The 16829-nt window shown below is 37.9% G+C and overlaps 1 protein-coding gene and 1 pseudogene across 1 annotated transcript in view; both read left to right on the top strand.

Annotated features, from left to right (window-relative positions):
* DEUP1 (deuterosome assembly protein 1) overlaps nucleotides 1–2111 on the top strand; it is an 82560-nt gene extending 80449 nt beyond the window's left edge. The window contains exon 15 of the mRNA XM_038568327.1: nucleotides 1968–2111. Coding sequence (XP_038424255.1) covers nucleotides 1968–2096 — 129 coding nt within the window. The 3' untranslated portion in view covers nucleotides 2097–2111. The remainder of the gene's footprint in view (nucleotides 1–1967) is intronic.
* An 11564-nt stretch (nucleotides 2112–13675) lies between these two features.
* LOC119864919 lies at nucleotides 13676–14179 on the top strand (annotated as a pseudogene).
* Nucleotides 14180–16829: the final 2650 nt, after the last annotated feature.

The following is a 16829-nucleotide window of genomic DNA, read 5'->3' as shown; positions in this document are numbered from 1 at the left end:
TGTAATACCTCTGTTTTTAATACAATAAAGGAATACAAAGTTCTGTGGACTGAAAACATAAATGCTCAATCTGTATACAACAGTAATAGCACCATAGTGGACAATAAAATTTAAGTTACAAGCATATAAGCATGATAATCCATTCTTCTTTCTTTAAAAATGACATTTATATAAAGATTATGAAAAATCCCTCTAGTTATTCAAGGTAAGTCCTACAGCTCTTAGAGGTTTCTTTCTCTCTTCGAAAAGATTAAATCTCAACATACTGCAAGATTAAGTCAAGATGTCTTTAGATAACAAGTGCCATTGTCATGCGAAAAATGCAGAGCCCTGTTCACTTTAGGTGATGGGACCCTACAGATTTGTATAGCTCTTGATATTTGCAGAAAGCCTTCACACAGCAATATTCATTTCAACTCAAAACAAGCCTGTGAAGTCAGCAAGGTGAATATCCTTATTCCTGGGAATCAAGCTGTTAGGAAACTTCTAGAATCAGGGTAGTCAAGAAGAGACAGGGATGCCTGGCTTCTAATTACTGGCTCCAGCTCTTACTATTTCCTAGTATCACCTTTTGTAAGCAAGTAGAAGGGGAATAAGCCTGTATCCATAGAAGCCCTTTTTCATGATGAAACATCTGAGGGGTACAGAGCCTTTAGTGTACCCCAAAAGGTCCCTGTGAGGAAAATAATACAAGTTATGGTGCTTTAAGATTATTTAGCAATTCCTAGCCTGGACACAAAATACTTTTCAGTGTTATCTTTAGAAGATGGAAGAAGGGCCACCTGGGTGGCTCGGTGGTTGAGCATCTGCCTTTGGCTCAGGTCATGATCCTGGGGTCCTGGGATCAAGTCCCATATCGGGCTCCCCAAAGGGAGCCTGCTTCTTCCTCTGCCTTTGTCTCTGCCTTTCTCTATGTCTCTCTCATCAATAAATAAATAAAATCTTAAAAAAAAAAAAAAAAGATGGGAAGAAAAAGTATGTTTAGGAAAAGGGCATTCCATAAACAATTCTAAAACCTTTGTATTAAAAAAAAAACTTTGTATTCATAATGCAAATGCAAACAATGCAAAAGCTTACATACATGTATCTCTATAATCCCCTAAATCTGAATGCCACTTCATTCTTTTCAGGGTTGATACATGATTTAAAATTGTGTGCTGAAATAAAGATCTAGCTACAATGTTCTTAGAACTTAGCAGAGTCAAGAGAGCATGAACTTGGAGCAGGTCCAGGACTAACAGTAAATTCGCTCCCCTGGATCATTATTTTAAGTCCCTAAGCAAACTGCTTCTAAATCACTAGTTTGGCATTGCACTTAATACCAGCTTTCTTAAAACAGTAGTTTTCAGTATTTTTTTGCTTAACAGCGGGATTCATTGTTCAAAAGGAATCAGATGCTAAAGCCCAGCCCATATATAATCAAGATAAAAAGCAAGCAAGCCACTCTGTTTGCATGCTGAGAGGAGGGAAGGATGAGGCTCCCCTGCGGCTCACACTGGCTCCTCAGCCTCTCCCACCCTCCAAAGACCAAAGGGATGCCCCGGGGCGGTAGCCCTAGGGGGGGTGGGAGGGATGGGAGGAGAAGCTGATGTGCTCTGTAGGACCCTAGCACACAATACATTTTCCTACAGAAATTGTGGCATGGATAACAATTATAGCCTTATCCATTCTACCAAAGCCACCTTAGCCCATGATTTAGCTAAAACATAGTGGGAGGAGGAGAAAGAAAGAAACAGGAGAAAGACCTAAGAGGCCATCTAGCCCTGGAGATGGCTCAAATGGGACATGTGACTTAATTCTGCCTCATTAATGGCTTAAATATACACTTCTACTTCTCAGTTACTCAGGAGCATATTAACTGATCTGGGAATTAAATTTGCGGGGAGGAGCGCGGTCTGCTGAAAAACCAGAGGTAACCCCCACATTTCAGTTGAGATGATAGACATCTCTTGATTACCTGCCAACAGAGCTGCTCCGCTCAGCAGAGCTTGGAGTCCCCCAAGTACCAGCACCGGAGCTGCAGCCTCACCCAGGCCCGGCTGTCTCCTCTCGCCCTGGGAGAGCAACCAGAGCCAAGCATCTTCGAGGCCACCTAACTGGAGAGGCCTGCCCTGGCGGGGTTTGTCTGAGTCCCTGCCTCAACCAAGGTTAACCTGACCTGAGCAAGCTAGAATCAATTGTAGTTTCAACAGTGATGTTGGGTGCTCTCTTCCCCACCCCATTATCTCTGCTAACATCAGTTTCTTCATTATCTGTGTGCCTCCTGTCCCTCCCAATGGGCCCAAAAGGTCCTACAAGAGAGGAGTACTCTTGGGCATCCTGCCTCCCTCCCCTGTGTTCCTAGCACGTAACCTCCCCTGGTTATGGGAGGTCCTGGTAAGGAGTGATTGAATCCAGACATGGAGGATACCTTCAGCAAAGGCCACGAGTAGAGCAAATTCAAGGCGGTTTATGGAACAATGACAAAACACGAGATATATGAAATTGTCAGCTGCAGAAGGTGCACAGACTCTAAATTTGTCTGAATGCTGGTGAATGTGAAGAGACCTTTACTCATACTTGACCTCACATATGACCGTCTAAGTATCTATGCATTCCTTTTATGTTTCAACTGATGTCTAAGACTCTGATATAGAACCATGCCTAACAGTCAGAGCAAATGAAACCCCAAGAATCCCAGGTTTTGAGCAATATGGTAGAAAGCGTGAGAGGGATTTGAGCCCAAGGACTTAAAGCCCAGTTAGCAACTGAAACTCAGCCCAACCCTTCCAATCCTGTAGCCTGGAGCATCACCCGAAGCTAAACTCTAGGGGATAAAATATTCCAAACTGATAGAAGGTTCTTCTCTCGAACCATGAGGCTGCACTGTGGCCCAGGGATAACAGTAAAAGGACCATGGGACTACTGAGTCCTGGCTGAGAGAAGATCCTGGGGGAAGGTTTTCATGACCTTCAGGGCCACAGTGAGGCCAAAATATCAGCAGAAATCACCCAGGCAGTATTGAGAAGCTGCCGCTCATCACCATCCTCCAACATCGGTCAAGAGGGGCCAGCCAGTCTTACAGCAAGGATAAACATGAGTCAGAGTCAGGCATGCAATTGCTGTGATGGTGGCCGAAAATCTCATGGCATAACAGAACTGCCAGGTAATCTAGAATCACAAAGTTTCAAATAGGGAAGCCTTCAGCGGGGCCAAGCATAGAATGAAGGAGGTGCTCAGAGCCACTTAGCAGGCCTCATGACTGGACTAGACATTCCTAGATCTTAAAGGTTCTCGATACATTAGTACAGCTTAGATCTGTTGGAGGCAAGTTACTCTCCATGCCTCAGCCCCATGACCTCAACAGAGGTTCCATATCTTTATCTGTGAACTGTGTCCAAAGACTGCCGAGGAATGAAGAAGGTAATATGCAGGATTCCAAGTCTCCATATTCCCTCCCATCCTTGACCTTGTCTCTTTGATTATAATCATTTCAGTGTGTGTGAAGTGCATTCTAGTTTTAATTTACATTTCTTTTATGACTATACAGAAAACACTCTGGAACATAGCGGGTACTCAGGAAATGCTAGCTGCTAGCACTTGTTGCCATCCTTGCCCTCTGAAGCAACAGGTCTGAGTTCAGAAGACAAAATACAACCTCAAAGAACAACACCATCATTTATCCAGGCCCACGTGTTACACATTATTAGAGAAATTAAACTTATTTCATCTTTAGCAGTTCTATTAAGAAATAATTTACATACCATAAAGTTCACTCAATTCCAAGGGTATAACTCAATGATATTTTACTAAATTTACAAAGTTGTGCAATCACTACCACAACCCAATTTGAGAACATTTCCATCACTCCAAAAAGATCCCCATGCCCATTTTCAGTCACTCCCTGTTCCTGTGCCCAACCCCAGGCAGCCACTGAACTGCTATTTCTGACATTTACCTGAACATTTCATATAAATGGATTCATATAATATGCATGTGTTTGCATCTGGCTTCTGTCATTTAGTTTTTTTGGTATGTGCGATTCATATTTTAGCATGCCATCAGTATTTTGTTCTCTTTTTATTGCAGCCTGGTATTCAGTTGTATGAAAAAAAACATATTTTGTTTATTCATTTCACTCACTGATGGACACTTGTCATTTCCAGTTTGGGGCTCTTCTAAATAAAGCTGTTATGAACATTTACATACAAGTCTGTGTGGACATATTTTCATTTCTGTCGAGTAGATTCCTGGGAGTCACATTTTGACTCACATTGTATATTCACTTTTAAGTTTTTTTTTTAATTTATCTTATTTATTTATGATAGTCACATAGAGAGAGAGAGAGAGAGAGGCAGAGACACAGGCAGAGGGAGAAGCAGGCTCCATGCACCAGGAGCCTGACGTGGGATTCGATCCCGGGTCTCCAGGATCGCGCCCTGGGGCAAAGGCAGGCGCCAAACCGCTGCGCCACCCAGGGATCCCCTCACTTTTAAGTTTTAAAAGAAACTATCAAACTGTTTTCCTGAGGAGCTGTGCCATTTTACATTTCCACTAGCAACCTATACGGATTCCAAGTCTCCATATCCCCTCCTATACTTGTTCTTGTCTCTTTGATTATAATTATTTCAGTGTGTGTGAAGTGCATTCTAGTTTTAATTTACATTTTCCTAATGACTAATCATGTTGAGCATCGTTTTTTGTGCTTATTAACCATTCATATTTTTTGGTGAAATGTCTGTTCAAATCTTTTGCCCATAATTACATATTTTCTTATTGAATCATAAGAATTCTTCATATATTTTGGATTTAAGTCCTTTATCAGATATATGATTTGCATAGATTTTCTCCTAGTCTGTGGCTTATCTTTTCATTTTCTTAATGGTGTCTTTTGAAGCACCTAAGTTTTTTATTTTGAAGTAGTACAATTCATCATTTTTTGCTTTTATGGATTGGGCTTTTAGCTTTATATCGGAGAAATATTTGCCCAGTCCAAGATCAGAAATATTTTCTTCTGAAAGTTTTATAATTTTAAGTTTTATATCAGGTTTGTGATCCATTTTGAGTTAATGCTTTTGTATAGCTTAAGGGTCTAGGTTCATCTTTTCAAATGTGGACATGCCATGGTCCTAGCAGCATTTATTGAAATAATTATTCTTTCCCCCATCAAATTGTCTTGGTACTTTTGTTGAAAACTCAGCTGTCGTAAATATAAAATATAAGGGTTTAATCCTGGGCTCTTAATTCTGTTCCATTGATCTATATGTCTATCCTTAGGCCAGTACTATATAGTCTTAATTATTGTGGCTTTGAAGTAAGTTTTGATATTGAAAAGTCTAAATCTTCCAACTTACAAGATTGGGTTTTTTAAAAAAGATTTTTATTTATTTATTTGAGAGAGGGAGAGAGAAAGAGAGCATATGACCAAGAGGAGGGCAAAAGGTGAGGAAGAAGCAGACTCTTCACTGAGCTGGGAGTCCAACACAGGGCTCCATCCCAGGACGCCAAGATCGTGATCAGATGCTTAACTGACTGAGCCATCCAGGTGCACCTACAAGATTGTTTTGGCTGTTTTAGGCCCTTTCTATTTCCATATAAGTTTTAGGATTAGCTTGTCAGTTCCTGATTTTTGCAAAAGCTGGGCTGCTGGGATTTTGATAAGGATTAAAATGGCAATTCTCTGCAAATTGATCTATACTGAATCTCAATTTGGTGAGAATTACCACTTTATAATACTGAGTCCTCCAATCAATCAGTAAACATGAAATGTCTCTCCATTTACATGGATATTTTTAAATTTCTCTTAGAATTGTGGTACATTTTTCCATGTGTAAGTCTTGCAGTTCCTTTGTTAAATGTATTCCTAAATATTTTATTCTTTTGACACTACTATGAAGGAAATTGTTTTCTTAATTTCATTATTATATTGTTCATTGCTAATATATAGAAATACAATCAATTTTTGTATATTAGTCTTGTATTCTGTGATCTTACTGAGCTCATTTATTCTAGTCGTGTGCCTTAAAAATTTCCACATACAAGATGATAATTGTCTTTAAATAAAGATAGTTTTTATTTCTTCCTTTCCACTCTGGGTGCATTTTATTTTTCTTGCCTGATTGCACCAACTAGAAACTCTAATACAATGTTAAATTGAAGTAGTGAAAAGAATCATGTTGCCTTGTTCCTGATCTTAAGGGAAAGGGTTCAGTCTTTATCCAGTAAGTGTAATGTCAGTTAGAGGGTTTTTGTAGATGCTTTTTTATCAGATTGAGCAAGTTCCTATCTATGCCTAGTTAGTTGAGAGCTTCTATGATTGGGTGTTAGATTTTGTCAAATATTTTTTCTGCATCTATTGAAATGATTATGCAGTTTTTGTCCTTTATTAATATAGTATATTATATTCATTTATATTTTAGGATACATTGATATTGCATGCAATAATCTTTTTTATATGCATCTGGATTCAATTTACTAATATTGTATTGGGGATTTTTGTGTTTATATTTATGAGAGATAGTGGTCTGCAGTCTTCTTGTCACATGTTTGCTTTGTATCAGGGAAATTCTTGCCTCATTGAATGAACTGGTCATTATTTCTTCAAGTGTCTGGTGGAATTCACCAGTGAAACTATGTGAACCTGAGCTCTTCTTTGTGGAAAAATTATAATTATAAATTCAGTATCACTCCTCACTATAGGAATAGTGAGGAATAGACCTCACTATAGGTCTATTTAGATTTTCTATTTCTTCTTGAGTAAACCTGGGTGATTTATGACTTTTAAATTCAGTTTAATCTCTATAATGGTGCCTCAAAGAATCAGGCCCATTTTATTTTAAGACTTAGAAGATCAAATGATTTATCTCAAGGCCAGATATCTGGAAAATGGCCAATATGTGGGTTCCAAAGTCCTATTTCCACAAGGCCCCACTAGCTTTAATCAGTATTGGGCTTTTTTTTTTTTTTTAAGATTTTATTTATTCATGAGAAACACACACAGAGAGAGAGAGAGAGAGAGGAAGAGACACAGGCAGAGGGATAAGCAGGCTCCATGCAAGGAACCTGATGTGGGACTTGATCCTGGGACTCCAGGATCATGCCCTGGGCCGAAGGCAGGTGCTAAACCACTGAGCCACCCAGTGATCCCCTAGCATTGGGCTTCTTAAAGTGAGCTCCCTCACCCCCACCAAGAGTCGCTGCTAAAAACAGTCCTCTTTTGAGAATTCCCTAGTCACTCCAAGTTTTTCTTTTCTCAAAACCTTGTGCCTCCCTGGAGTCTAAGTTGCTGACAGCAGGAACGCTGCCCACAGATCCTGGTTCTCCTCTCTTTAAAGCCCTATTGAGAATTGCTGCCTTAGGTCCTAGCATGATGCTCACAGGAAACCATCCTGGGAAGGCATCTTAGGGTAGATGCCACACTTAGCAATTTAAACAGAATATTTTCCTCCCTTGCCTGCCAAGGAGGGGGGAAACAAAATGCCCAAGGACCTAAGTGGTTAGAAGAAACCACGCTTATTTTGATACTGACAGTTGACAACTGACCTCTCCTAGGTCAAAAGAGCCTGATGTGTGACTTCCTAAAACGCAGTTCACTCACACAGAAATTATATGGAAGAACTCATCAGAGATAAAATTTATTTGGCTCTGTGTGCTTCACATCAAATAAAAAATTAAGCTTTTCATTTACTTTGTCAATATATCTTTTATGGTGGGGGTGTCTGGGTAGTTCAGTCAGTTAAGCTGCCAACTCTTGCTTTTGGCTCAGGTCATGATCTCGGTGACCTGAGACCAAGTCCCACATCAGGCTCCTTACTTGATGGGGAACCTGCTTGAGTATTCTCTCTCTCCCTGTGCCCATGTCCCTCCCTCTGCTCATGCTCTTGGTCTCTCTCTCTCTCACTCTCTAAAATAAAGAAAAAAAAAAAACTTTTATGGTGAACTTCCTAAACAATATGTTTTACTGCTTAAAAGATTATTATATAAGATGAGGCCAAAGGGTTTAACACTAAGACTATGCTATGTTGTACTTGACATATGAACAATAGATCTGTCTTCAACAGAGAGTTTTATACATTAAAATGATAAAATATAAAATAACTGAGCCAACATTCTTCCTATTTGGTATGATTTATTTTGGATTTTGTTTGTTTCTGAAAACAAGAACATTACAGCTTTGAAATTCTTCATTTTCATCAGCTTGGGGAAAGTCTTCCAAACTGAGCTCAAACTGTTTCTACTCTGAACATATCTCTTGGCTGAGATGAATTATTTGATGAGTCATTCCCAAATGATTTTGATGGATAAACTGATGAGTAACCAAACTAAAACAGCTCTTTGGCTTCAATACAAAGTTTGCTACATACAAAGCTGAATTTATAATAAAAGATTTTTATATTAACAAGAGTTTAACCCAAGAATTTTAGGAATACATATATGTGTGTGTGTGTGTGTGTATATATATATATATATATATATATATATATACATGTGTGTATACATAAATACACAAAATCAACAAAAATTATAAGGTGGGAGAAAACTTTTGGAAGTGAAGAATATGCTTATGACACAGATTGCAGTGATGGTTTACGGTGAAGCATACAGGTGTATACTTATCTCCAAATTCATAAAATTATATACATTAATTATATACATTAAATACGTATAGCACTTTGTACTGTACTGTATTGAGATATAACACAGTGGTTTAAAAAAGCAAACATAAGTCAAGAACATCTCAGAAGTTGGAAAACACACATGGTTATGTCACTATTTTTAATGTTAAAAATATGAGTACTTAAGAAAATATAGGATTTAACAGCCAAACATAATGGCTTCATTTTGGAAAATATGCATTTATTTCATTGAAGATATACTAGATGGATAAGGCACCCAAAATTGTGGGTCTGTTGTTTAAGCCACCTAGTTTGTAGCACTTTGTTATATGACCCTTAGCAAATGAACAGACTCATATATCTCAGACTTGGAGCTGAGAAAGGTGACAATCTTGAAATGGCAAAGGATACAAACAAAAAAGCCCCAACAAGGCCTGCTCTCTCTAAATAAGAGGGGGAGCCTAGCAAGGCAGAAAATATTTACACAATAATCCCTCTAATTCAGCTAAACACCTCAGAGAAAACTGTGGCCCCACTCTCACCTCTACAAGCAAATGTAGACAGAGGCCTAGATTTACACCCTTGTCCCAAACTCCTTGCCAGAGTGTCAGAAAAAGCTTAGTAGGGTGGCAGAACTTTCATTCCCACCACTGGGTGATGAGGCACCCCCTTGGCAGTATCAGTGAGGACTATGTGGGGAGCCCCCGTGAGGGAGGAACAAGGCAGCCCTACCCCTCTCCAGTAGGGTGATATCAGTGGAGGATATGGAAAGGCAGGATACTCAGCCTTCCCCCAACAGTGTCACTGGAGTTCCTCTAAGAGTCAGTAATGAGGCCCCTTATCCTTCCCAGTCAGGGTAGTTTCAGAAAAAGACTACTGTGAAGCCAGAACTCCCACCCAACTCAGCAGTGATGGGGAAGCCCTCTCTGCAGATATTAATAGAGGCTGAGTCAACATTTGGACTTCCACTATCAACTGACAGTAATGATGCTATATACCACTTCCCTGCTCAGAAGTTGTTAGAACAGGTGTACTAAAGCACAACATTTAAATAAAACCGAGAGTCTCATAATATAGTGCCCTAATATACAAGTTTCAATCAAAACTCACTTGTCATATCAAGAACCAGGAAGATCACAACTTGAATGAAAAAGACAATCAATAGAGGACAACACCAAGATGACACAGATGTTAGAGTTATCTGGCAAAGATTTAAAGTAGCCATCATAAAATGACTCAGCAAGCAATTAGAAACATGCTTGGAGGAATGAAAATATAGGAAGGTTCAGCAAAGAAATAGAAGATATAAAGTGAAACCAAGTGGAGATCTTAGAACTGAGAAATATAATATTAAATAAAAACTTGGTGGATGGGCTATAATGTAGAATGGAGAAAACAGAGGAAATAATCAATGAACAACAGGAATCATCCGATGTGAACAACAAAAAGAAAACAGAATGGAAAAAAATCTCAGAAATGTTTAAAACTATAACAAAAGACCTAACAATTGTGTCAGTGGAGTTTTGAGAAGAAAGAAGAAAGGGAAGGACTAAAAAGTACTCATAGATATAAGGCTTGAAAATTCCCCCCAAAGCTCAGCAAACCCCAAACAGGATAAATCCAAGGAAGGCCACATTATGGCATAGTATAGTCAAACTTCTAAAAACTAAAAACAAAGAAAAAAAATCTTGAGGCAGTAAGGAAGAAACAACACCATATCTATAAATATAAACCAATTTCAATTAAACCAGATTTCTAATTGGAAAACATGAAGATCAGAAGTAAATGACACAATGTTTTCAAGTGCTGAAAGGAAAGAACCATTAACCCAGAATATTATACCCAGTGAAAATATCCTTAGGAATGAAGAGGAATTCAAGACATTCTCAGATGAAGGAAAACTAAGAGAATTGGTCACCATTAGATCTACCCTAAAAGAATTAAGGAAGTTCTATAAACTAACTAACTAAATAAGTAAATGGATGGATGGATGGATGGATGAATAACACCACTAAACAGAATACACATTCTTCTGGAGTGCCCCTAGAACATATGCCAAGGTATAACACAACATGGGTCATCAAGCTAATCCCAACAAATTTAAAAGAAATGAAGTAATAGCATATTCTACCACAAGAGAATCAAACTAGATATTAATAACAGAAAGAAACTAGAAAATCAAAAATAGGGAAAGAAAGAACTAAAACAACAGAAAAATCTCCAAACAGTTGAAAACTAAACAACATCCTAAATAATCAATGGGTCAACTGGGATGTCTCAAGGGAAATTTAAAGATATACTGAACTGAATGGAAATGAAATGTAACATAAAATTTTTGAGAAACAGCTAAAGCTGCCCTACAAGAGAGAACTTTATAGAATAAATGAATACATTAGAAAAGAGAAAAAGTCTCAAATCAGTCATCTAAGCTCCTCTCTCAAGCATCTGGAATGGAAAGAACAAAATAAATCCTAAGGAGGCAGAAGGAAGGAAATAAAATTGATAAGAGCATAAATCAATAAAATTGAAAGCAGAAAAAACAATAGAGAAAATCAGAGAAACAAAAAGCTTATTCCTTAAAAAATAATCAATAATACTGACAAATCTCTAGCAAGACTGACAGAGGGAAAAAAAAAAAAAGAAGATACAATTACCAACATCAGGAATGAAACGAGACATTACTGAGACTCTGCAGAAATCAAAAGGATAATAAGGGAATGCTGTGAACAACACTATTATGAATGCTGTGCACACAAATGTTTATGTGACAACTTGGCTGAAATGGACCAAGTTCATTCCTTGAAAAACACAAATTACCACAACCCACTCAATATCAAATAGATCACTTGAATAACCCTAAAACTGAGGAAACTGAACTCATAATTTTAAAACTATCAAAAAAGAAGTTTCCAGCCCCATATGTTTTGACTAGGAAATTCTTATAGAAGTTTGAATAAGAATTAACAGAAACTCTACATGAACTTTACTAGAAAATATAAGACTTCCCACTTTACTTCATAGGCCAACATTACCATGATCCCCAAACTAGACAAAGACAATACCAAAAAAGTGCAGACCAGTATCCCTCATGAATATAGATGTAAAAATCCTTAACAAGATCTGCAAATAGAATTCAGTAATATATATATAAGGAATTATACACCATGATTAAATGAGATTTATTCCAGGGATTCAAGGCTGTTTCAATATTGAAAAATCAATCAATGCAATCTGCCTAAAGACATACAAAGAGCAAAGAAGAAAAATTATATGTTCATATCAACTAATGAAGTAAAAACATTGACAAAATGAAATACCATTTCATGATTTTAAAAACTCAGAAAAATAGTAATAGAAGGAAACTTTCTTAACCTGAAAAAGAACATTTACCAAAAAAAAAAAAACAAAACAAAAAACCTATGGATGATATTTTACTTAAAGGTGAAAGAATGATCAGTAAGTATGTCCATTCTCACCATTTTTACACAGTACTGAAATTCCTAGCCAATGTGATGAGTGTAGAAAAAAAAAAAAAAGGCGCCCAGGTCAGAAATGAAGAAATAAAACTTTCCCTATTTGCAGATGACATGACTGTCTAGTAGAAAGTCCCAAGAAATCTACAAAAGAAGTCAAAGAATTAAGAAGTGAGGTCAGCAAGCTTGCAGGACACAATATAAACACAGAAATCAATTGTACTTCTATATCCAAACAATGAACACAGGGATGTTGAAGTTAAAAATATATCATTTACAATCATTCAAATAAATGAAATAAGTAGGTGTAAATCTAAAAATCACATGTGGGACTTGTACGCTGGAACACTGAGAAAGAAATGAAAGATGATTTAAATAAATGAGATTTATAATGATGGATTGGAAGACTCACACGAAAGATCGCAGTTTTCCCAAAATCAACATATAGGTTTACACAATTCCTGTCAAAATTTCAGCAGGATTCTTTTTTTTTTGGTAGACATAGACAAGATTATTCTAAAATTTATATGGAAAGGCAGAGGAACTAGAATAACTAAAGGAATTTGGAAAAAGATAAAGAAGATCTAGTCTACCCAATTTAAAGACAATATACAGGGAACGTAAGCAAGACATAAGACATGTTAAGTCTCATATTCTATACAAAAATTAACTTTGTTTTAGTAATTAACACATTGTAAAATTTAAAAAAATGGACGATGGACTTAAAATGTAAAATAAAACTTTTTAGGACAAAAACAGAAGAAAAGCTATGGGACCTATGAGAGTTCTTACACATGAAGGAAAAGCAGAATCCATAAAAGGAAAAGTTGACAAACTAGAAGTCAACAAAATTAAAAATATTTGCTCTGCTAAAGTCCCTGTTAAGAAAAAAAAAAAAAAAAAAAAAAAAAAGCTGTAGTCCTTGGGTGACTCAGTCAGTTAAGCAACTTGGGCTCAGGTCATGATCTTAGGGTCATGAGATCGAATCCTACTTTGGGCACAGCACTCAGTGAGGAGTTTACTTCTCTCCCTCTCCCTCTACCCTAGCTCCTGCCCACACGCCCTCACTCTCTACATAAGATAAATAAATCTTTAGAGAAAGGGGAGGGGGGAAGCTACTGGGAAAAAATATTTGCAAACCACATATCTGAAAAAGAACTAACATCTTAGAATGTATGAAAAGTTCTCCAAACTCAACAGCAAAAAATCCAATTAGAATATGGGTAAAAGGCATGAAGACACATTTCATCGAAGAGACTATACAGACTGTAAATAGGCACATAAAAAGATGTTGACATTATTGGCCATTAGGAGAATGCAAATTAAAACCACAATAAGATATCACTACACATCTATCAGAATAGCTAAAAAATAGTGACAACACGAAATGCTGGCAAGAACACAGAAATTGGATCACACTGCTGGTAGGAATGTAAAGTGGTACTGCTACTTTGGAAAACAGTTTGGCAGCTACCATATGATGTAGCAATTGCACTCCTTGGCATTTATCCCAGAGAAGTGTAGACTTATGTTCGCACACACACAAACCTATCCATGAATGTTCATAGCAGCTTTATTCATAATAGCCCCAAACTGGAAATAACACAGATGTCCTTCCACTGGTGAGTGATTAAAAAAAAAATAAGTACAAAACAGAGGTCAGGGAGAGAAGTGTATGCAGAAGAAGCATCAGAGAGATGCAGGGCTGCTGGCTGTGAAGGGGGAGTAAAGAGACCACCAGCCCATGAACTCAGGCAGCTTCTAGAAGCTGGAAAAGATTTTCAAAGCAAAAATAGAGTTGGAATCTTGGCAGAACCGGACAAAGAGAAAAGATTACTAACAGATCTTGGCAGGACTGGGCGGAGAGAAAAGAAAATTGCTAATGCAGAGCCCATCTTCAACAAATCATTGCACTCCTGAGACCCTCTCTTAATAAGGACTTCCGGGACCGTGCTGAGCAGCAGCAGCATACTGCAGCCCAACAAAAGGGCCTTTGTAGCACATAGCCCCCCTTTATCTAGATACCTCATAACTCAAGATGCGTTTGGGAGTCTTATTCTTCTCATTTTACCTTGCCTTGACCCAGATTGGAGAAAATATTTTACTGAGTGAACTTGTTATACCAAATGTCAAAAGTACGGTCATCCAGTGCTGTACAAACTGTGACTCTCATAATTTTGATGAACTTTTCTATCTTGTGCTTCCTTAAAAGGATGGTCCATGTAAGTGAAAGCAAAACAGGAGGATAACCAGGATGATGAGAGCTTTGGGATTTGTGTTATCCGAGGAACTGATGCTATCCATGACTATAACTTTTCTGTTACCACAGGTTTTTAACTCTAAATGAAGCTCTGAATTGGATGGTCACATAAGTTCACCCCAAAGCCCCCAACTAGTTGGACTAAGTATCTCATGTCCACAATAGACTTTCAAGAACCATGTATAGTGGCTCAGATTTTATTTTTTTATTTTTTATTTTTATTTTTTTAGTGGCTCAGCTTTTAAAGAAATGTCAGTGGTTTTTCAAAATGTGAAGAGGCTAACATAAGTTACATTCGTATTTGCTGTTTACAGAGTTGATATAGCCAACCTGTCATCCTGAAATATTCTTTAACCCATAGCTAGTTCTCCTATTCTCAATTTTAGAAGAAAATCCAGGATAAGACTAAGTTACCAACCAATCTTAAACATCTTCTGTAAACCTATGCCGTGATCAATAATGTGACTAAATGCTATTAAAAACACTTCTAAGAAAAAAAGTGATACATCCAAACAATAGAACAGCAGTCAGCAATTAAAAAAAAAATTGATTCAAACAAAGTCCTAGAGGACTATCCAGGGAATTATGCTGAGTGAAAAAAGCCAATCCCAAATGGTTATTTTTATTATATAGCAAAACATTCTTGAAATGGCCAAATGACAAAACCAGATTAGTGGTTGCCCTGGGACAAGGAGGGAGCTGGGGTCAAAGGGAAGTGGGTGTGGCTATAAACAGAGACTGTAAGCATGGCAGTAATGAGCTGTACTTTGTGCCAATGTCAATATGCTGGTTGTACTAGGATATGGCCCTATAGGTTTGAAAAAGTTAATGTTGGGAGAACTTGGTAAAGTACACAGAGGATCTCTATTACTTCTCACAACTGCATTTGGATCTACAATTATCTCACAATAGAAAGTCTAATTTTTTTTAAAAAAGTAGTTATTCTTAGTTCTCCATCTGTTCAAAAACAGATGGCAGGCTGGATTTGATCCACAGGCTGTAGTAGTTTATGGAGTTTAATGCAAACACCAAGAAACACTATATGTTCATTTAATGGTGTTTTAGATGCTAAAACTTTTTTTTTTTAGATACTAAAACTTTATAGAGATTTAAGCACAGAGGTCTTAAAATGTGTTTTCCATCATTAGTTCTTACAATTACTGCAGTGGTTTTCTAGAGGGAGATGTCCATTCCCACTCCTGACCTGAAAGGGATACAAGAGTGGGTCTGTCCTCCTCTGGATTTGGTCTTCAAAGCCTTTGCTCTTGCTTTCATATCCGCATCGTGAGCTCAGGTCTGCTAAGCCAGCTACCACATGTCCATTTGCTTCCCATCTTCCCATGCGTCGTTCCTCTTGACTGCTCACTTTCTCTTCATCCTGGGAATTCTGTTTTCCTTCATCGTTTCACCATTATTAACCAGAGGTCTTCATTCAAATAATCACAGGCTGAGCCAACACATCAGGGACTTGTGTGGTTGTCAGCGTTTAGCATGACATCTGGGCTTGTCATCATTCTGGGCCAGTGAAGACCTCGGATGTGGGCATAGACTCGACCCCATGGTAACTTCATGCCCATGGATTCAAACTTTCACACTGGATGTAGGTGAGATTAGTTCTTATCATTACTGCAGGTGCTTAGACTAGAAGTCAGGGGTTCAGATCTCAAGTGAACTTGCAGAAGGAAGTACTGTAATATATCCTTATTTGTTAATAAGGATATATTATTATGATGGAGAATAATAATAATAATAATTATAATTATGGGGCGCATCTTCTCCAGTTGCAGGCTGTCTTTATCTTAGATAAGAAGTCAGAATCAATGAGCGTACTTGCAGGAAGGGATAGGAGATTGAACCAGTAACTTCTGTAGACCTTTCTCAAAATATGTACATGTGTAGCTTTATGGGAATGTGCTCTCAGTTCCATGTAGCAAATTTACATGGCAGCCATGAGTTATATGCCAGCCTGGGGAGATGCCCCCTTGGGGGAGAAAGCTCCTAGGTGAGGCAGTTCGTCAGTGAGACAGGCCGTGGGCCTGTCAGGATGATGCACATCCTTTCTCAGGCCATGCCACCCATTGAACTACAGGAAAGGTTAGAATACAATAGAACACCAAGTAGTCCTCAAGGTCACGGCTCACCTTGGAAGTTTGCATGAGGGGATTTATAAAGTGCAAAGAACTCCTTGTGTTAGTTCTTCTGCTTGACTTTTTGCAGAAGTGATACATGATGGAGGCATGCACTTATACACAAAGTGGGGATTTGGAGCATTGTTTTTTTTTTTAAGTTTTGCCAATGTGACAGGTAAGATGGTATTCTGTTATTATTTAAACCAAAATACTTTTGTTTATAAAATTGTGCTTTTATTTCCCCCATGGTCCTGCTGCCCATCTGTATTTTGTGTGTGTGTGTGTGTGTGTGTGTGTGTGTGTGAGAGAGAGAGAGAGAGTATGTGTGTGTGTGTGAACTATGTGTTCTCTCACTTCTTTAAAAATATTTACT

The sequence above is a fragment of the Canis lupus genome, chromosome 21 (genome assembly GCF_011100685.1).
Source record: "Canis lupus familiaris isolate Mischka breed German Shepherd chromosome 21, alternate assembly UU_Cfam_GSD_1.0, whole genome shotgun sequence".
NCBI lineage: Eukaryota > Metazoa > Chordata > Mammalia > Carnivora > Canidae > Canis > Canis lupus.
This window is presented reverse-complemented; position numbering and strand designations above follow the sequence as displayed.